The sequence below is a fragment of the Hippoglossus stenolepis genome, chromosome 4, assembly GCF_022539355.2.
Source record: "Hippoglossus stenolepis isolate QCI-W04-F060 chromosome 4, HSTE1.2, whole genome shotgun sequence".
NCBI classification, from domain to species: Eukaryota; Metazoa; Chordata; class Actinopteri; order Pleuronectiformes; family Pleuronectidae; genus Hippoglossus; species Hippoglossus stenolepis.
This window is the reverse complement of record NC_061486.1, coordinates 2533032-2553778: the sequence shown is the minus strand read 5'-3', so window position 1 is coordinate 2553778 and position 20747 is coordinate 2533032. Positions and strand designations below refer to the sequence as shown.

The 20747-nt window shown below is 42.9% G+C and overlaps 2 protein-coding genes across 2 annotated transcripts; both read right to left on the bottom strand.

The window, feature by feature from the left end:
- Positions 1–11: 11 nt before the first annotated feature.
- Positions 12–8072, bottom strand: ercc2 (excision repair cross-complementation group 2). The gene is made up of 23 exons (XM_035155435.2): positions 7873–8072; positions 7182–7281; positions 6741–6818; positions 6581–6643; positions 6303–6416; positions 6063–6179; positions 5698–5814; positions 5305–5428; positions 5057–5153; positions 4805–4938; positions 4535–4703; positions 4254–4372; positions 3960–4029; positions 3531–3600; positions 3030–3131; positions 2793–2856; positions 2496–2617; positions 2185–2277; positions 1960–2032; positions 1715–1785; positions 1298–1441; positions 1066–1209; positions 12–654 (listed from the first exon to the last, which is right to left on the bottom strand). The coding sequence occupies exons 1-23, from the start codon at positions 7875–7877 to the stop codon at positions 562–564; spliced, it is 2283 nt and encodes a 760-aa protein (XP_035011326.1). The 5' UTR covers positions 7878–8072; the 3' UTR covers positions 12–561.
- Positions 8073–10180: 2108 nt separating this feature from the next.
- Positions 10181–18481, bottom strand: zgc:154093 (uncharacterized protein LOC777623 homolog). The gene is made up of 2 exons (XM_035155215.2): positions 18253–18481; positions 10181–12335 (listed from the first exon to the last, which is right to left on the bottom strand). The coding sequence occupies exon 2, from the start codon at positions 11835–11837 to the stop codon at positions 10899–10901; it is 939 nt and encodes a 312-aa protein (XP_035011106.1). The 5' UTR covers positions 11838–12335; positions 18253–18481; the 3' UTR covers positions 10181–10898.
- Positions 18482–20747: the final 2266 nt, after the last annotated feature.

Genomic DNA, 20747 nt, shown 5'->3' with positions numbered 1-20747 from the left:
CTTCACTCTTCTGGAGCTGATTGTGACAGTTGAAGATGTGACTCTCAGTCAGTTCTTCTCACAGGAGATGGAACCCACTCACCAGAGTTACAGAGAACAGACGTTCAGAAAGAGGAAACATTTAATTAAGCGGCTGGTTAAAAGGTAAAAAAGTTGCATAGTGTTGCTTTGATTTGAAGTAACAGTTTTTGCAGTATAATGAAAACTGAAAACGTACACAGTTTTCAAACTGTCCTGCCCACCTCCTCTCCTAACGTGTAACACTGAGTTCTTTAACGAGGGAAATGAAGGGGGAACTTAAATCAAACTGAAAATAGGCTGCTAACTTTGACCACCAGGGGGAAAACAAACAAGAAGATTCAATTGAAGAGTTTTAACAGTACTGTACGGCCCAATACTAAAAATGGCTCCAAGTGGCAGCTTACAACTTCTGTATTTTCATTTTATTTTACTCTGAAGACAGGAAACTGTAGCTTCGGCTCACGAATCAGTTATACAAGTGGTACATAGTTCACGCTGACTGGTTGCCTTGGTGATGACATTATGGGTTGTATGTCACCTTTAAGTCTGATGAGCGATCTGACTTATTTTCTTCAGCATCTCCTCAGACTGCAGCTGCTCGAAAGTCAACAGAGACAGACCCAGCTGGTCCTCCTGGAGACAGGGAGAGAGGGTGTGAGACACTGAGACAGGTCATCGTCCTATTTTCTGCACAGCTCCAGGTAAATTGAATTCAAACAGCTTGTTTTTTTTACTTAATTTACAAAACAAGTGAGAATTCAAGTGTTTACAAAACACAATTTAGTGTGATCTGAATAAACGAGTAAAAACCTAAATTTAGACTTGAAAAGCCTTGAAAATAAAAATGTGAATTGTAATAGATGCCCACATTTTCTTTGAAATTGCAGGTGAGGTATTGCCTGTAATTATTCCATGATAATCAGTCAAACCTTTGTTAGAACTACGGAGCAGTACATGCACGTCCTCTGGACTTTTTGTATCTTGTGTGATATCGTGTGCTCCAGTTTTGATATCTTTGTTGTGAGTGGCAGGTGTGAATCCTACCTGTCTGAAAGGCTGAGCCATCTGCCGGAGGAAGTGCTTTGAGAGATGGACGGCCTCGTCCACCGTGAGGTTCAGACTGCCGTCGCTAATGTGCTCCTGAATCCAGCGAGGGAGTTTCCCCCGTTTGTCTGCTCGGGCGTAGCGCTGTGGAGACGGAGGAGACACTTTAGCTTCAATCATCCCATATTGATCCAGAGGATAAAAATCCAGACTGAGAAGAGAGCTCACGCACTTTGTCAGCGAAAATCATGAGTCCGTAGTCGGTCTTGCCTCTGATGGCTCTGCCCACACATTGAGCTGCGTGACGCATGGCATCAAACGTGAGGAAGTCGTTCTCTCTGATCTGAAACTGATCCCGAAGGTATTCCAGACGAGCCTGAAACACCAGCTCAGTCAGTCAGGAAAAGATATTCTCTAACTATGGACAGAGCGACGATGGTAAAACCACAGGCAGACTGAAGAGAAGGAGGTTATTTAGAACATCGGAAAAGACACAAATGTTAAACCAAAGATTGATCCTGATATCAAACAACCTAAAAATGTGTTGAGTAAAGAAGGTAGAATTAAATCAATCATTTTATATATTTTGTTACTTAAAACTCAGAAACTGGTTGATATGGATGTGATGACACACAGTGACAGTTCTGACCTTTAGGATGCGGCTCTGTGTGTAAACATAAGGAACTCCAAACATGATGACTGCCCGACCAAAGTGGTGAACTGAAGAAAAAACAGAGAAGATTTAATATGTTGAAAATCTCAACATACTCTCAATTTACGGTAAAATGCTGCATATTCATAATCTGTGAAACCATAAAGATCTAGTCACTGATTTCCTTCTCTCTACACAATCCACCAGTCATCCCAGTAACCTGCAGCATCCTGATCATTTACCAAAGTCGATTCCCTCAGACACTTTTCCTCTGGCCACCGACAGGAGGATGGCTCCTCTGCCGTTCTCACAAGCCTGAAGAGCAGAAACAGATGAAGGTCAGAGGTCAAAAGACCAGAAGATGAATTATTACCATCAGTCTGCGATTACTCTTTTAATGCACTGGTGATGCTAAATGGAACAATCGCATGCATTAGTTTAAATAAGACGCCAGGTTTGTGTCTGACCTCCTGGTATTTCTCCAGGGCCATGCTGGTCTCTGCAGCATCCTGAGTCTCGATGAAGATGAGTTTGTTTCTCTGGATGTTTTCAAGGATTCCCTGCAAATAAACATGTAAACAACACACATGAGAAAACACCGGCAAACACAAAAAGAGAATTAAAAAGGAAAAACAATGTCTGCTCTGTACAGCTTTGAAAATTAAACAACTTACAACCCCACGATTGCTTAGACAGAATAAGATCCACGTTTAAAAGAGCAGGGAGACATCACAGTCTCTCGTGTGTATGTGTGTGTTACGTCTGTTCAAACACTGACCTGTTCATACCAAGATGCCACAATATTCTCCATATAAATATAGCTTGTGAAAAACGCCACAATGCCGTCAGGGACAATGGCCGACATCTCAAGAAGCAGGTTGCCATAGTTACGAATCACAGCTGGGAAACAAAAAGGAGAAATGATGCAGCTATATTTGTATTAAGGATAAAGCTTTTTGTTTTTTAAAAGCGTTCTGAGATATTATGTTCTGAAAACAGATCAGTATTTAATTCAAAGCTGTAATTAAATGTATTTAATTGTTTTTTAAATAACGCTGGAGACGTTTCTACAAACCAAAGTCTTCTCTGGTCTCGAACTTGGAGCTCAGGGCCACTTGGTCATTTCCTCTTCCAACGATCTAATCAAACCAGACAGACGAAGAAAAGTGACTCAAAAGCATCAATACAGGTTCAGATGTGAAAATGATATGATTGAGATTGTGCATGGTCTTTTGACCTTGATCATTTTTTAAATTCCTCTTAAAATCCACTGGAGCCGTCACAGGGTTTGTGTCTGAGTGCAGTTACACACCAGGGGACAGAGGCAGGTCCGTGCTAGCGTCATGGTGAAGGACGCCACGGTAACTGGGCGGAAGTCCAGGATTCGGGGATAGATGTCCAGTGGAGAGAGAGTCTGAGGACAAACACAAGGAAGAAATGATTATTCACTGACTTGTGCACGCAACACTCAGCGTCATAAGTGCAAGTGAAACAGAAAATCCAATAATCACAATATTGACTTGTGGAAAAGAGACTTTAATTCAGAACTTTAACTTACTACATAAAAATTGTACGGAAGTGAAATGACTGCATATATAGGAAAAATAAAAAAGGCAGCTGGCAAATAAAGAGTGAAGCTTCAGGATTATATTTAAGAAGCAAGAAGATATGGACACTTGTGTGACAGAGGTGTGAAGGACGATCACTTTAGAGGCCGAAGGGAGGAAGAAGAAATGAAGCAGGTATTTTTAAAAGCCTTCAAACCAGAAGAGAAAACTGCAAAGAAGACAGAGACTGACGAAATCAAACTTACCCCCGAGGTGATGATGACCGACTGAAACCTTTGAAAAACAGGTTTGATGGCTATAGACGGATCCATGCAACTGAGAGAGCAAATAGAAACTGTGAGATTTTCATCTATCACCACATTAGGTAACATAATAATGATTGAGTCATTGGTAAAACATACAAACCGAGTCAGTGAGGACATTCCCATAAACACTGCTCTACGAAGTTACTACTGAGGCAAACTGATAATTTCCTACTGTTGAAGCTTCACAATAAAGTTGGCTTTTATTATGAAGTAGTCAAGAAATGTGTCATCAAATCACCAAGAACTAAAACCTATATTTACTTTTAATTAACTTCTTTAAGTGAGTTCGACAATGAAGATGACATCAAAAAGACATAAATTATTAATATTTCCAAATGATCAAAGTTGTATTCTGCAGCTCCGCCTCACCTGAAGTGCAGAACAGGGTTTGCGATGGTCGGAGTTCTGTCCTCAAAAGGCTCAATGATGATGGTAAAACCTTCAGATACAGAGAGAAACAAATAGGTAAAGAAGTTTAACACCAGATGCAGCTGAGGGGATTTTAAATCCACACAACTGACAGAACAAAGTTTTACTCAAACTGACTTTTTGTTTTTGATTAAAAAACTGAGAGGGGCAGTTACCCCCTTTCTTTTAATACAGCAGAAGCAACGATATTAAAGCTAATACTCACACAATGTTTGAACAGATGTGTTTCTGTACCTTGGCTGTAGGTGCTGACCAGGGTAGCAAAGTTAGAGATGAGAGTGACAGCTGAGAAGTCGGCGATGTCTGCGATCTCCAGAGTTCGTAATAACGACTGCAGCCGCTCTGCACAGAACCTGGAGACACACAGAGGGTTTACAGATTAAAGATGAAGGAGCGAGGAGCATTTAAAAGGTGAAAGGTGGGCGGGGGGGCGAGGAATAAAAGCAGAGAGGGGGGGTAATGAAAAATGACTTATGCAATTTCATTTTCAAAGTGTTGTTGAAGCCGACGCTGACCTCAGAGGTTTCCGGTCGATGCAGACTTTGTCGAAGATGTCTTTGAGGAACTGGGGGGCGCTCTCCTGGACCACGTGCTGGACCCTCAGACGGGACTTCAGATATTCAAGGAAACGCCTCAAGAAACCCACAAAGTGCTCGGCTGTGCGAATAGATCCAGGAACTGCCTCTGAGAAAACAGGAGGGAGGAATGTTAACTTTTTGTTTTTGTGTTATTGTGTTTTTTAAAATCAGTGAAATGAAAGAAAAAATGGATAAGAACATATGAACCTTTAAGAATTTCATCTGGTAACACTGGATTTGAGAGGTAGACGTCCGTTTCCCGGGCAACGTTGGCATTCTTCAGCCCCTCCACCAGTCGCATGTACTCCTCCCTCAGCTTGGCCGTGTCCGTCTCCTTGATCCTATCAGAAACAGGAGCAGAGAGGAGGAGCAGCGTGGATTCAGATGTGGGACACAACACAAGACCTGAAGGTCTCAGTGCGTCGGTCCTCCTCCTGACGACCTCTAACAGACTCTTACTTCTGTATGGTGGTCTGCAGCGTGTCCACGTTGGTCTGGCAGCGGTCGAGTGTGCGTCTGGTGATGTTCACACTCATGGCGTCGATACATACGTTGTCTGAAGAGCGAGGGAGAGAAGAGGTCGAATTAAAATACATTTACAAGAAGTAACATAAAGACAATTCTGATAAATGATCAGTGTTTTTGTGATAACAAGGATATGATTATAAATGAATTACATTAGACCAATTCTTATTTGAGTCCCTCACCAATATTATGAGCCTCATCAAACACCACAATAGATTTCTTGGAGAGTTCCTTGGACACCAGGTCGGCGATCTTCGGGTCCAGCAGATAGTGGTAGCTGTACACTACGATGTTGGCGTGCAGGATCTGAAGACAGAGAAATGTTTTCAACAACTAAAAGCAAACTTACCTTATACTAATTATTTTTTCTTTCAACTGTAATAAATATAATGCATTAGAAAATGCAGAGTAATGTGTAGAGCTGTTAATTCACTCAGACTGTCCTAAAAAGAAGTGTATTTGTTTTCAGTTTAACCAAATATAAATCCATCCAGTAATTACTTTGACAAAATACTGGGAAAGTATTTTTTCACACCAGGCTGAATGCATCATGTTTGTAAATCTGTGCAACGTACTGAGTAGCGCGCCAGATAATACGGACACCAGCCTTTCCTCCTGCCAAAGTCCTTCAGGTCGTCCAGGTTGTAGACGCCAGGTGGAAGAGGCACCTGTCGGCCGACGGCATCGAACTCCTGCAGGAACAAACCACAGCAGCAGACACAGTCACTTCTTAATGTCATGTCTATCGTGAAATTTAAGTTAAGTCATCAGGTTTTAAGCAACAATATATATATATATATACATTCCACATCAAGTTATCTTTTATAACTTTTGCTAAAAAAAATGTATTAGGTGTTGCAATTCATATTTTTAACTCATCAACTCATCTGATGAAAAACACCGGCTGCTCTGAATCAGAAGAATTCACGTGACTTCTCACCTCATAGAAACGACAGGCGGGCAGGCCGGGGTCGCTGTGGCGTTGTGCACGGATGTACGACGCCGTCAGACTGTGACACTTCCCGTCCACTTCCTTACCGAAGCGCAGAGCGCTCACCTAGAGGAAAGCAGAGGATCCTGGTCACAGGCAAGGACACAAAGCCCACTTCTCTAAATCTAGAAAGACGATTTACGCGTGTGTCTGTGAAATCCTTATCTGACAACATGTGAGTGTTCGTACCTCAGGGTGGATGCAGAGGTTCTTCCTGGAGGAAAGAGCCAGAGCCAGGAAGTTGTTTCTTTCTCCAGTTTCCTTGCAATAATACTCGATCAGTTTCCTCAGCTCCTCCACCACCTGATCAGAGCGACGATCGAACATAAGACAAGTTGAGAGGATTTGTGAAGAATCATCTTTCTACTGTTCAACTGACTCTTCGATGTCTGAGCAATGGAAACAGTTTGACAACTGAGATGAATGAATCATTTTGAGCTGAGTGATGTTACTCGACTCTGACTCACCTTCTCGATCTCTGGAACTGTTCTGGAGCAGTAAATTAATTTGGTCACTTCCAGAGGAAAGGCCTGAGGGAGAGAACATGACGTATTACTGTGTTTGTCTCTGTTGTCTGCAGCACAGCCTGAAAGCACCGGAGGCCTGAGGGACAGAGAGGAAACTCACTCTTTGATAGGCGACGATGAGTGACAGCAGAGAGATCGTCTTCCCTGTTCCTGACGGCATCTCCAAGACTCCATGACCCTGAAGACAAACAACAGGTGACGACACTGTTAACACTGTGTAGAGAGGCAAACAGAAAACAAGAAGAGATTCATTCAAACTCTGGATTTGTGTTTCATCAGTCACATTAGCTGCTGTCAGACACAAACTCCACAGAGGCCTGACCAACAATAACTTTGAACATAGACAAGAACACGTGAGCGAGGTTTAAAGTCATGTGACTTGTCCACAAACGAAAAACAAACAATACTAACATGCTGAGTCCCGATTAACCTCTGATGGACAAGTTGTAACGACAACATCAACTATTCACCTCCAACACATTTTAATCTCCATCATCTGAGTCGGTGTCCTGGAGAATAAAGTGAGAGACACATCACTGACCTTAGCGTCCAGAGTCCTCTTCAGCTCCAGCATGTAGGAGTACTGCTCAGGGTAAATGTAGTCGTACGGAAAATACACCAGCAGACCCTCGATGTTGAGCCTGAAACAATACGAGTGAAATGTCACGAAGCTTAAAACTTTCACAACCAACAGCATCGTATTTAATCACTGGTTTGCAGCCAAAGTACGACAGACATCTTCTGATGATTCGGTGTAAAATTAAACCAGCAAGTTCATTTATTGACACTTCAATTGCTTCTCATACAACAATAAATCAAGATGAAATAATTAATAATGAAACCTGGACCTGAATAAGCATCAGACATGGTGGATAAATGAGGGATTGACCAATTCAAATACATGTGTTATTGTATTTTATGTATTGTTTGAGATCCACATGTGAATTTATCAGAACATAGTGGATTAAAGGGTTTACATTGAAACTATAACTTAAGGATTTATATATAACTGCAGATGTAGGAGCCTCACATGTGTATGAGGTGTATGATGCTAAGCTAATGGAGGCTAACTCTGCCTCATCTAACAACAGGAACACATGTTGACAGTGAACTGTTATAATCACTTGAACAAACTGCAGCTGCTGCTTTAGTTCAGTTTAATGTCGGACAGTTGTTATTTAAATCAGTGAGAAGCGAATTCATCTCTTTGTGTTATCATCACAAACACTCACTTCATGTTGGTGTTGGTGCAGCTTCCTCTTCCTCCTCTTCTTCTTCCTCTTCCTCTTCTTCAACTGACTTTAAATCATATAAATATTAATAACAACAAGAAACAAACAAACACGATGAAAACTGGGACACACTCCTTTAATTTCTTCTTCTACTGTTTTTTCTTCTTCTTCTACTCTTTCTTCTTCTTCTTCTTCTTTGTGTTCTTCTTCTTTTATGATTTATGGCAATTAAAGTCTGCAAGAGGATCTACCGCCCCCCACAGGCTGAATAATACTTTATCACTTAGTACTCACTGCTAATACTAATGTTACTTCCGCTACTACTAGATAATGATGATGATGATGATGATGATGATGATGATGATGATGATGATGATGATGATGATGATGATGATGATGATGAATAACAGTGAATGTTCTTTTTAGCGTTATATTCCTCATGTCCATATTAGTTGCGCCTTTATTTTAAAAGTTTATACCGGAAGTTTTGCTCTCATATCTAAATTAACGCCAGCTTGAGAGATGTGTTGCAGTTCTGTAACACACACACACAAGCACACACACACACACACACACACACACACTCTTTACAGCATATTTTATTATTCTGAAGTCAGACAGGAAACTGTCGGTAGAACAAACAGACGTTACCATACACTCTATAGTGCCATAGTTTCTAATAAGCTTTTTCGTATTATTTTGAAATGTTTGACCGGAAGTGCTAGCGTCTCATGTATCAACGATCTTTGCTAATTCACTTCCACGTTGAGTGGAGTTTTTATCGTGACTGTTTACCGCCATCCAGTGGCCGGAATATGAAACTACACCTCTGTTTAGTAGTAAAGATCGCGTCAACACAGTTTGTTCAACATCCGGTAACTTATTTTTGAAATGATTGACCGGAAGTGCTAGCGTATCATGTATCAACGATCTTTACTAATTCAGTGTTTTACAGTTCCATGCTGAGAACACTCGAGCTGTTATAATGACTGTCTACCGCCATCCAGTGGCGATAACGTGGAATTACACCCCAGTGTTTAAGTAAAGATTACGTAAATGCAGACAATACAATTTGTTCAACATCCGGTAACTTATTTTGAAAGAGCCAAACAGGTAGTGGAAGCATTTGCATTAACGTTAGCTTTATTAATTCAACAACTTGCAGTTCTAGCCTGTGACCGCTAGAGGGCAACAGAGAGAGGCGAGTCGATAATGACTTGGATCGAATTTCAAGAGTAAAAGTAGCGTTAATGCAGTCATACTAAACATCCGGTTGATCCTTTCACAATAAGATAAGAAGAGAAGCAATTCTTATTTCAGTTCTGTTAAAAGCTTCTTTTCCAACCGAATAGAAACTGGATTAACTGATCATGTGAGGAACATGTGTGCTGCTCTCTACTGGTCACATTCAGCATTTTTCTACTGGACATTCATCCTGAACATATCCACTGACGGACACTTTAGTTCAGTCCGACTCTGTAAAGCCCAGTTTATGTTTAGTCAGACCAACAAACTGTGGTTAAGTGGTCAGAGTAATATAATGTAATATGTATGTTTAATATATCATATTTACAAATAAAGTGATTTTAGAATGAAAAAAACCTTCAGGTATTTTAATAAACTTGTGAGCGAAGTTATCACAAGTTTATTAATTTATCTTTTATATGAATTGAGTTCACTACTTTCTGCCTGAAGGCTCGACAGAGTCAGGTTTAGGAGCTCGAGGTGAATCTAGTTTTAATACCTTTCATATTTTAGCTTCAGCACTTTGTCCCAGCACAGAAACAAGGTTTGGTTTCTGGGACTCGGGGAATTATGGGATAACGGACGTGTTCCGTGCATGTGGGGCCTCAGTTCTACCCACAGGTCCCCAGAGGATAAACCCAGCAGGAACGACAATTGCTTCAATCTGCTGGTGCATGGGAAAGTGATTCCTCAATTACAACTATGTTTGTGCTAGTGTGCATGTGTGTGTGTGTGTGTGTGTGTGTGTGTGTGTGTGTGTGTGTGTGAAGAACTGTTCGTGAATCCAAAGCATTTCTTTTATAGGAACCTTTTATTCATAAATGTACAGTGACATATACATTCATCATAAATGACATTTGAATATTAGGCTACTGTGATAGAGATGCAGACAGTGACTGTGACACTGAGCCACAACATGGACGAGTGACGTGTGTTTTTTAAAAGGACCAGTTTCTCAACATGATCTACGAAGCAGCACTTTTCATTACACTTTAAGTTTTTTTATTAGTTTAACTACGAGAGCAAACTTCCTCTGATCAGAGGAAAGTAGTCGGCTGCTGACACGTCTGATCTCAGACCAGTGAAACTTAAATCTTCATCTGACTTTACAGAGAAACAGTGAAGACATTTACATCCAGTCCTAAATTCACCACCTGAAGCAGCGAAATGAGTCAGGACAGAAAACGACTTACAGCATAAAACTATGTTTTCTTAAGTTCGGCTTAGAGTAACTGAACATGTGTCGTTTAAAATCTGTCTATAAAATTCACATCCTGAATTTTATAGATTGATTTGTCATCAGCTGCAGTTTCCACCACAGACGAGTGAGTCCTGCTGCTCCTCAATATAATTTCTCCCATTTTCCCCGAGTCAGTTTATCAGATTTATATCCGACTCCGCTGACAGTTAACAAGATATAAAGTGGATAGTGGCTGACACGTGTCCAGAGGAGAGGAATGTGTTCAGAGCTCGTGATAACGAGGCGACTGTGCTTCTGCTCACTGAAAGTCTTTGAGTCTGAGTTGGGACGACGGCTCCTGAGGACCAGCCTGTTGTCACGTCGAGCAGAAACGTACCAGCACTTAACGATAATGTCCACGTGCCTCCTCCAGTCTTTCATTACCTTTGACCTCAGCTGTCAATCTTCTCAAAGAAGACATTTTCTCCAACCTACATTTTCCATTCCTCCGTCCTTCTCCTCCTTTAGTCTCTACACAAAGATTTCAGGATATATTAAACCATATATAAAAAAATATCTGTATATTACATTAATGTTTGTTTCACAGCTCGCAGCGGTTGTCTGTCTTCTTGTATCGGTCCATGATGCTCAGCACGTCCTCCAGGATGGATGGACCCAGGTCCAGGTCCAAACCCGCCAAAGACTCAGAGTGGGACACATCAGGCGAGCCTGTTCGAGCGGCCGGATGAAAGGCAGCGCACGGGGACTCGCTGCGTTCGCTCCTCAGATCCTCGTTGCTCAGGCCGGCGTCAGAGTCCAGACTGAGGCCCCGGCGGACGTCCAGCGGCCCACAGGTTTCTGACATGGAGTCCTCAGAGGAGACCTCTGAGAAGGAGCCAGAGGAGGGGACGAGCCTGCGGATGGCGGGGGACAGGGAGATGTCTCGGCAGGGCTCTGATGCCAAACGTCCCACCACGCCGTTCTCACAGAGCGACAGAGTCGGGTGCTGCTGGACGTGGTTGTCTGTGTGATCGAAGCCGTTGGCCTGTCGGTGGCTCGTCTCTGTCGGCTGCTGATGGTGCTGGAGGTGGTGTTGCTGCGGGGGCAGGGAGGGAGGGGAGGGGTCGTCCAGGTGGAGGCGTGGGGGTTTGGGTGGCGCCTGTTCGTGGGAGATGAACACGGGCATGGAGATGGTGGTCTTCAGCAGGCCGGTGCAGGCGTGCTGATAATGGAAACCGTTGTAGGCGTAGTTGTGTGAGTCCTGTTTGGCAGCGAAGTCTTCGTCCAGGTGTCTCTCCACGCTGTGCGAGCGTGCGTGACCGTTTTGTGTCCGGCTCAGAGACGGCAGCATGTCCATCTTCCCCTGGAGGAAACCCAAATCTCCAAACATGCCTTGTCCTTCAGGACCCACGTGAGCACTGTGACGGACGTCGCCCAGCGGGGGGCTGATCATGTCCCCTGAGAGGACGTCACGCAGCTTCAGCCTCTTTCCTTTCTTGGGAGTCGTAGTTTTTAGGTAAATTGGCGTCTTTGCCGGCATTTTGTCTCTGAGAAGTCGACGTGAGTTGAATCAGTTTCTCGAGAGAAAAGTGTGTGTGCTTGTGTTTCGGCTCCTCGGGTTCAGAGGGTCGGACACTTGGCCGGTTCGAAGGAGTCAGTTTCTCAGGGTGATTAGAACCAAAACACTGTCAACAGCTCCACTTGAAGAGCTCTTGGTTCTTTGCTGAGGGATCCAGTCTGTGGCTCCTCCCAGTCAGTACACAAGTATTTAGGTCGGTCAGTGTAGCGATAGCAACCCGGGGGTTGAGCCTCACGCTGCCATGTGACTCGGGGGAGAAGACGAAGGCCTTGACCTCAGATCAGCTCCCTCTGTCTTTTTCTCACACACAGAAAAGCCATGTCCAACGAAACACTGAGGCCTCCTCTCCTCCGAACATCAAACCCTCCTGTTCGTCAGCCGTCACACAAAAGGGATGAAGAGTGGGATCTGCTGTCGGGTCAGTCCTCCTCAGGAATGTGACATCAAAACACTGGAGATCTGTGAGGAGAAACCAGAGAGAAAACCAGAGTCAGAAAGAGACGAAGAGAGGGAGGGAGGAGAAGCGGGGGGGGGAGAGGGATGGGGTGAAGGGGAGGGAGGAGCAGGGGGAGAGAGGAGTGACAGCGGGGGAGATTTACAGGCGTCTTCTCATATGATGGAAAACACTCCAGGAATCCTGAGTGTTTGCTGGAGGGGTCTGTCCGTCCCTCCGACCTGAGGACGGGGGGGTGTCGACGCTCAGTGAATCAGTCCTGAAACATCGGACCCACATTCCCACTGCGCCTCAGCGTCGTCAGCGGAGACACAAATTACTGAAGAGGAAATTGTTGGGTTTTAAAAGCTTTGGGGCCTCGAGACTCCGCCTGTTATCACCCACAAAGTCTTAAAGTCTCTTCCCTGACACACACACTGTGAATTATGGGATGACACGCGGGTCACGTGATCCATCACCGTCCTAAATGTCACTTTGGTATTTACCAGACGTCACCTGTGCACGATGTCATCGTTCAGATCTGAGATATTCTGGCTTCATGTCTGGAAGTAAAAACTAAAATCTGTGTAAAGAAGTTTCTCTAAATGTTCACTGAGGTTTGACAGGTTTATTAAACTTCTCCTGCAGCCTGAGTTCACTTTCTGAAGTGAGTTCTGTGTCCAGTGTTAAATCTTTTATCGCTCTTGTCTGACACGTTTACATTTCAAGTGTTTTATTGAGTTCAGTTAATGTGACGGTTTGGAAAAGATTTCACTGCTTCATTTTTTACTCTTTAAACTATTTTGTCTGAAGAAATAATAATAACATTAGCAGAAAGAGTTTCCAGCCAAAATACTTGTGTCTCGGTCACGCTGTCTGCACACAGGCGTCTGAGCAGGGAACGTTCACACACAGACACACACAGTTCACACACAGACACACACAGACACACACAGTCACACACAGACACACACAGTTCACACACAGTCACACACAGTTCACACACAGACGAGCTGCACAAACACACCAACACTTTATTTATGTTTCTGAGGCTAAAGCACGAGATTTGTTGCTTAAGGTCAAATGGGAACCAAACGAGATTGTGTTTTTCAAAGTGATCACAGTCGTACAGTATAAAATACTCTGTTGTTCAGCTCCAACTCCTTCACAGGGAATTCTCTGGAAACAACACTCACTTCCTCTGAGCTGTGACCTGAGCAATACTTCGTCTTTTCACACAGGATCGACTTGAAGGTTCTCCTCCGTCCACACGAGGCTCTGAACGGACCGAGTTCCACGGCTGACTCTCCAGTTAACTATGTTCCTCTAGAACACTGAGATCATCTGCAGCAAATCTATCAGAGGTTCAACAACAGACTGCAGATAGAGATCAGAGGAGCTCGTTCAGTAAACGTCTTCAGAAGAAAACTTTTTAAACGGTATTTATTTCTTTGATTTCTTCTTTTACTTAAATGTCATTTTAACATGTTTTTACTTTTATCTATATTGTATGTGAAGCACTCTGAGCTGCATTTCTTGTATGAAAGGTGCAACACAAATAAAGTTTATCATTATTATTATAACGTCTTTATATTTTTGTATCAAGACAGATTAAGTGTGTTTTAGTCTAACTTTCAAAGTGTCCTGTATAAAGCTTCAGAAACCTCAGCAGTGGAACGATCTGTTTTTCACCAGCACTGTGCTGAGGCTGCTCGTATTATCATAACGTTAATAAATCATTTTAAATCAATAAGGAAGGAAGTGAAGTCAAGTGCTGATATTAGATTTCATTAAAGCTTTCGTCACATCTCAGACAAACTGACTTCAGAGTTGGAACAAAAGTCAAAGAAGTTTCATTTTCTACTGAGTCGTCCCAGTTCAGCTCTCAGTCACTGTCCCAGCAGGATTTAACTGGGCAGCGAGTGAAGCTTCAGGTCAGCTGCTACGTGTGAGACATTTAAACTGTTCATGTGTTGTAATCAGCTCAGAGAAGACACAGCTCTGTGATCAGATAAAGACGTGAACACGTCCTGGACCAAGAGATTCTCCTGCTGCTGTTGTTCCTGTTTAATCTGATGATATCAGCACACGCAGCTCAGACTCCTGGACACCATCTCTACTAAAGGTCAGAAGCACGAGGACTGTGGGACTATGGACGTTTGGTGGTTTGATCCCCAGCGTCTCCAGTCCACATGCCAAAGTGTCCTTGAGCAAGATACTGAACCCACTTTGACCCTGATGGCTGTAATTCATTTAGATATGAGCCTCTATGAAGATCATATTACGTTAAATAGAGATAACGTTTCAGTTTGGGTTCAAATCAAGAGATGAGGTTCAGATAAGGGATCCGTGTGGATCACTGGGGGTGTTATTATTATTATTATTATTATTATTATGAGGGAGACTCCATCACAGGTTGACGTGTCAAACTGGTTCTAAAGGCCTGAACCTCAGTCTAACTTTAAATCTGTCTTTGTCTCTCACCATCATCCAAAGAAACAGAAAACAGATTCTCTCCATCTGACGGTAGAAACGTCTGGACCACAGGTTTGTTAAAGACGAGATGTAAAACAGTTCAGTCTCATTTCAGCCACTGAGACTCGTAAAAATGAGACATTAACTCATTTAACTCTCACAAAGAAAAACAATACAAACTCTATTTATGCAGCAAAGAAGTGGAACAAGTGAATCAAGCAGCCGCTGCGTTAACAAACCATCACGTCTAACGAAGGGAGGAGCGTCACTGCTGAAGCCATTACAACCCACAGAAAACCAAACACACGATGAAATGAGACAGAGTGCGACCACAACAACACAAACGCACACAAACAGACACACACAGTGTTACAGAACCAGTCACAACTGGTTCAGACGGGCGGAGGCAGTCGAGTTTCAACAGTGATTATTCCTCATTGATGAATTATTGACTCAGAGAATTTAAAGGTGGGGAGTTCTGCCTCTAAAGGAGTAGTTCGTCCAAATAAGGAGAAGTGAGTCATAAATCTGAGTCTCTGCCGACCCACCCCCGACCTTCCTCACCCTGAATCACAGGTTACATCTCACTTATCTACAAGTGAAAGAATTCCCTGAATGGATATTCCTCCTCTGAAAAACAGGCTGTGTCATCTGATGGGTTCCAGAAAACAGTCTAGTATCTGCTCTTATTGTGCTGCATCGTTTTATCAGAGTCAATTTAATAACTGGTTTTAATTCTCAGCATTAGGAGAAGTCACCTTGAGCTCTGAGGAGCTGTAGGAGATTCTTTTCTAATATCAGGCAAATCAATGAATGAAAACAAAGAGTATAAACTATATGATGACTTAAGATAATGAGTTTTCAGAGACAGGACTTGACTAATATTCTGGTTTCCATATGATCAAAGGTTGTCGATGAGTCAAGTTGTTTTTAATTAGAAGAGAAGATGATGATTTCATTTAGAAACAGAAGCACTATGAGGCCACAGTTACAACATTAACCGAACTCTCCTGTTTTCACTCTTATGAGCCACAGAGCAACATTTAAATTTCTTTAAATTATCAGAGAAATGTAATTTGTGTGGACTGGTGCAGGAGAGACACAAACCTCAGCCGAGTGATGAGGTGCAGATTGTTCTTTAATTTCATATGTGACCAAACACACTCACACTGTTAAACAGACATTCAGGTATTTATATCTAACAGGTCTGTTTATTCACTTTATACAGGATTATTCTCTTTAGTATGTGTGTGTGTGTGTGTGTGTGTGTGTGTGTGTGTGTGTGTGTGTGTGTGTGTGTGTGTGTGTGTGTGTGTGTGTGTGTGTGTTTTTCTATTTGAAGGTGTGACTCTGTTTCAGCTTCTTTGACCCAGTAAAGCACGTTTTGACTCGTCTGTGAAAAGTGTGACATGAATAAACTTTACTTACTGACACACTCACATTCAGGGCTGTGTACTAGTTTATATGAGCTGGATCACAAATACTAGAGCTACACAAACAGTTTATAAAAGATTTTGATTCATTGTGAAATTTACATTTCTATCTCAATTAAACAATAAGAGATCAGACAGATTTCCAGAACCCAACAACCAACCAACATTTACTTCTTGGAGACACAACTACCTTTACCCTCAACACAACCTTAACCCAGAACCTCATGCTAACCTTAAAATATGTCCTCATTTTTAATACACACAATGTATTCATATACATTGTCCTATTGGCTGTATATTGGAAGCTTCCAGCATCAATGTTTTCTTATCTTCTAGCCATTAAACTTCCTCGATCTGATCTGTTTGTCAGTCACACACAAAATGAATCTGTACTTTCATCACTAAAGCCCCCCCCATAACATTAAAGTATCATTAACCTAAACACAATCGACCTTTAACCCCAGATCTAAACTCTCCAACAGAAGAAGAGAAGAACAAACAGAAACATGTCACTTCCCACACATGTGAACGTAATAAAGAAGGAAGCGGCTTCTCGGCGTCTGTGCATCACCTTCCTGGAAACTGGGATTTGGGACATTGCAGATGATGCAATCAGCCACAGACTGAGGCTGCAGAGGGAACATCTGTTTCTGCTCTCAGGCTCCGTTCACTGCAGAGGACAGAGGAGCAGTCACCCACCAGCCACGACTGTCATCTCCTGCAGGAGCGACGAGCTGGAGGGAGCACGCCTGAACGCACCGGGGCTGCTTCCCCTCCATTGTTATCATCCCCACGGTCTCTTGCGTCATGTGTGAGTGCGCACAGCGGGCGACAGTGGACCAACAAGTCGTGTGTTTGTCTGCTAATCCACTTGTTTTGACCATGAATGTAAAGCTGCTTGTGTTTGTGCTGCAGATGATTTGACTGATTATCTCACTGTGAGGATTCATAACACAACACATCTACGATTCTGTGTCTGCTGAAGTTAACGAGGAGCGTAAAGTGTTTTCAGATCATTTCTGTCCAACGTGAGCTCAGCATTAACACAATAAACAACCAGTACAGACATTAACAAGCTGTGGTGCATCTCTAACACGGTGTTGAAATAAAAGAAAGTGATCGACTATAAAACAAACCACAACGGATGCAGAAAGAGCAGGAGACAGAGAGTTGAAGAGTTGAAGAGTGACTCAAAGTACAGAGGTTAACTCCCTCTCTCCCTGTGTGTGTTGTGTAACAGCAGCTCTGAGATCAGCCCTGTCCTCTCGGAGACTGAGGCGCAAACCAAACCTTTCTTTTCTGGACTGATCCACAATATCATCATAATAAACCACAGGGAAAACTACAGCACATTGAATTTCAGTCTAAATAGATGAGCTCTGCTGATGCAGCCTCCCAACCCTCTGTTTTCTATGGAGGCTTTTCCAAAACACACCTACATCCCCAGGGGGTGTGCAGCTCTAAGTCGGAGCTGGTGTGTGGCAGCAGGACAGCAGCTCCCCGCTGAGAGCTGTGACCTCCTGCCACAGACAGCAGCTTAGTCCAGGAGCAGAGCAGGTAACACTCACTCCTGCAGCTCCGACTCCCTGGAGCTGCTTTCACAACATGTCCACATATTAGAACAGTTTTCTCCCAGGGGAACAACTGAGGCACAAATCAGACCATCACACTCCGGACTGGATCCCAGTAGAAACTGAACTGAAGTATTCTCACAGAGGAGCAGGAATCACTTGTGTTACAGACAAGTCAAATTGACTGAGACAAAATAAAACCCATCATGTTACTTGAAGCTGTAAAAAAGTCTGAATGAGAATAAAATGTGTTTCTATTTAAATGTGTTTCTCTCCTCTGCACCACACGTTGAAACCAGAGGGAATCAGCCCAGCGTCACACAGAGGATCCTCATGTTCTCCAACACACTGGACACTTTCTCACATAATAGGAAACAATAGATCCATTCAACAGGTAGAAAGAGGCCAGCGAGCAAACAGCACCACGAACATGGAGCGACACCTTTTAAACCTGAGATATTTACCTGAAGTCCTGGTGAACAGCGGCTCAGTCCTCCGCCTCAGCAGGTAAACCTCTTAGTGTCTGATTATCACTGACGGAGAAAGTACAGAGACAGCAGCCTCCAGCTCAGGGGGACGAGTCAGGTCCGAGGGAGTCAGTGAGAGAGTCGGGTCCGAGAGAGTCAGTGAGAGAGTCAGGTCCGAGAGAGTCAGTGAGAGAGTCAGTGAGAGAGTCAGGTCCGAGGGAGTCAGTGAGAGAGAGTCAGTGAGAGAGTCAGGTCCGAGAGAGTCAGTGAGAGAGTCAGGTCTGAGGGAGTCAGGTCTGCGCTGCTGAGCACGATGCGGATCCAGGGAGGGATTTCAAAATAAGATGTTCAGCTCTGAACACGTGCTGTGACCATGTATGAGTCTGGGAGGCAGGGTCCATCTGTAGAGTAATTATTAAATAATAAGAAATAAAGAAACGATAAAAAAACATCATAGAAAAACATGTTATGTAACTATTGTAATATTATATATATAGTAATTATGAGTATGCCTGTCTCCGCCTGGGAGGCAGCGTCCATCTGTAGAGTGATCTCATCTTTGAAACAGAAAAATAATAAAATAATGAATTAAAATAATCAAACCTTCGTTTCCCCTGTTTTTCCCACGTTTAATCCCATATAGAACAGTCTTTGAGTAAAATATGACTTATATATATTAACAGATAACAAGACAATTAGATTTAAGGTAAATTCACTGTTTTGTTTGGTATCAGCCCCTTTCTTTTCAAAATTAAATTTTAAAGAGTGAAAAGGTTAAGAAGTGGCTTATTTTCTACCAACACTGAAAAAGAAAACAATATTATTTCATGTGTGTCATTATTTTTTTTTCAGATACAAAGAAGTTGGGATTTATTTTGAAAGGAATAAATACAGGCTTCCTGTCCCACTCATTCCACACAGCAGAGCCCTGGATGTTTATCAAATAAACTGGTCTTATTGGTTGTTTCTTGTTTTTAAGTCAGTGGTTTGAGACGACTGAACAAACCATTAAGATAAGCTCTGATAGAGAGAGAAGATATTATTGATAAATTCACCATTAAAGACAAATGAATTGACGATGATCATGGAGAACATCTGTCCGTCTGATCAACAGGTGTGAAGCTATAAAAGGTCAAAGGGTGAGAAATAGTATCAGGATGTAACGGACGCCAGGACGTCTCAAAGGTTAACATGTGGATCAGCTTCTGTCCACTTGTAGATCATAACCAGATTTATTGTTTTTAGGATTATTGAATTGTTAAAAGTATGATGTGCTGCTCCAGCCCTGCAGGTGAAACCAGTAAGTCATGATTCCTGACCACTGGATCCAGGCAATCAGAGAGCTGTCTTAGTGTTGATCTCTGGCTGTGACAGACGGTGAGGTGGTGATGAAGGGCCTGGGATTTGATAATCAGCAGACAGAAACCACTGGGTTTACTGGTTCACACACCAGTGACAGGTTTAAAAACAGATAAACAGGAGCAGGCACAGATCTGACAATAAAAAACATTAAGTGCATTCAGCGATATTTAAAACATCCATGGGAGAAGAACTAACATGAATGGAGAGGTGTATGTAGTGAACTGAAGGGTCACATGTCTGCCTGCAGCCTCTGGTGCAGTATCTGGGACCTTGTTTTCTCCACAGACTTATAAAGTCTCTACACTCTGAGGAATAATTAGACATTTAAATGGGCTCTCAGATTTTTACTGCTGGCTCAGTAGAGACCTGCTGGAGCGTTAAGTTTGGATTCTGGTGGCCCCGGCAGGATTGGCTCTGAGCATAATTACAGAGAGTTAATGAGGATTTAACAAATGGAGAATGCAGACGTTGGCTGTTCGCAGGTCAGACTGCAGACACATCTTGTTTACAGCTCCTGCAGGATGCCTGCAAGGCAAATTAAACCCATTCCCTCTCTGCTCGTCCACTGGTGTGTGATTTGTGCTGGTCGGCAAAGAAAGACACATGGGCGTCTTTTCCGCTGAAGCAGCATCAATCAATAAAACTGCACACAAGCAGAAAGACCTCCAAACAACACTTAATGTTACTGTTAGGGTTTCGGGTTTGAGGGGAAAGATATTTCTGTCACAACTTCACGGAGAAGAGGAAAAGTCCGAGCAGTTGAAAGCTCTCCAGACTTTTCCTGTGTTTGTCTCTTTTTTTCTCTAAACTCCAAGTGCTGCTGGAATCTCGACCTCTCGTCGGGGTCCCTGGTGCAGATGAAAGTTTCCAGGAGAATCACAAACGCTGCAGAGAGAACACACACACTCTTTATCTGTCTCACTCTCTGAATCGCTCTCACTCTCTGAATCGCTCTCACTCTCTGAATCGCTCTCACTCTCTGAGCGTTTGAAGCCGACTGGAATGTGTAAACTAGATAAGCAGAGAATTACACCAATTCTCTGAAAGATGTGTTACATCACACACACTAACACACACACACTCAGATATGACATCACCTAAGTGAATCAAGATGTAATCAGGGCAGTATG

Excerpts from the sequence above, each read along its gene's own strand:
- zgc:154093 (XM_035155215.2), bottom strand. The coding sequence starts at position 11,837 with ATGCCGGCAAAGACGCCAATTTACCTAAAAACTACGACTCCCAAGAAA.
- ercc2 (XM_035155435.2), bottom strand. Across the intron at positions 4,030-4,253 it reads GGTCAGCACCTACAGCCAAG|GTTTTACCATCATCATTGAG; the intron begins GTACAGAAACAC and ends CTGTATCTGAAG. Across the intron at positions 2,033-2,184 it reads CCCTGGAGAAATACCAGGAG|GCTTGTGAGAACGGCAGAGG; the intron begins GTCAGACACAAA and ends TCTGCTCTTCAG.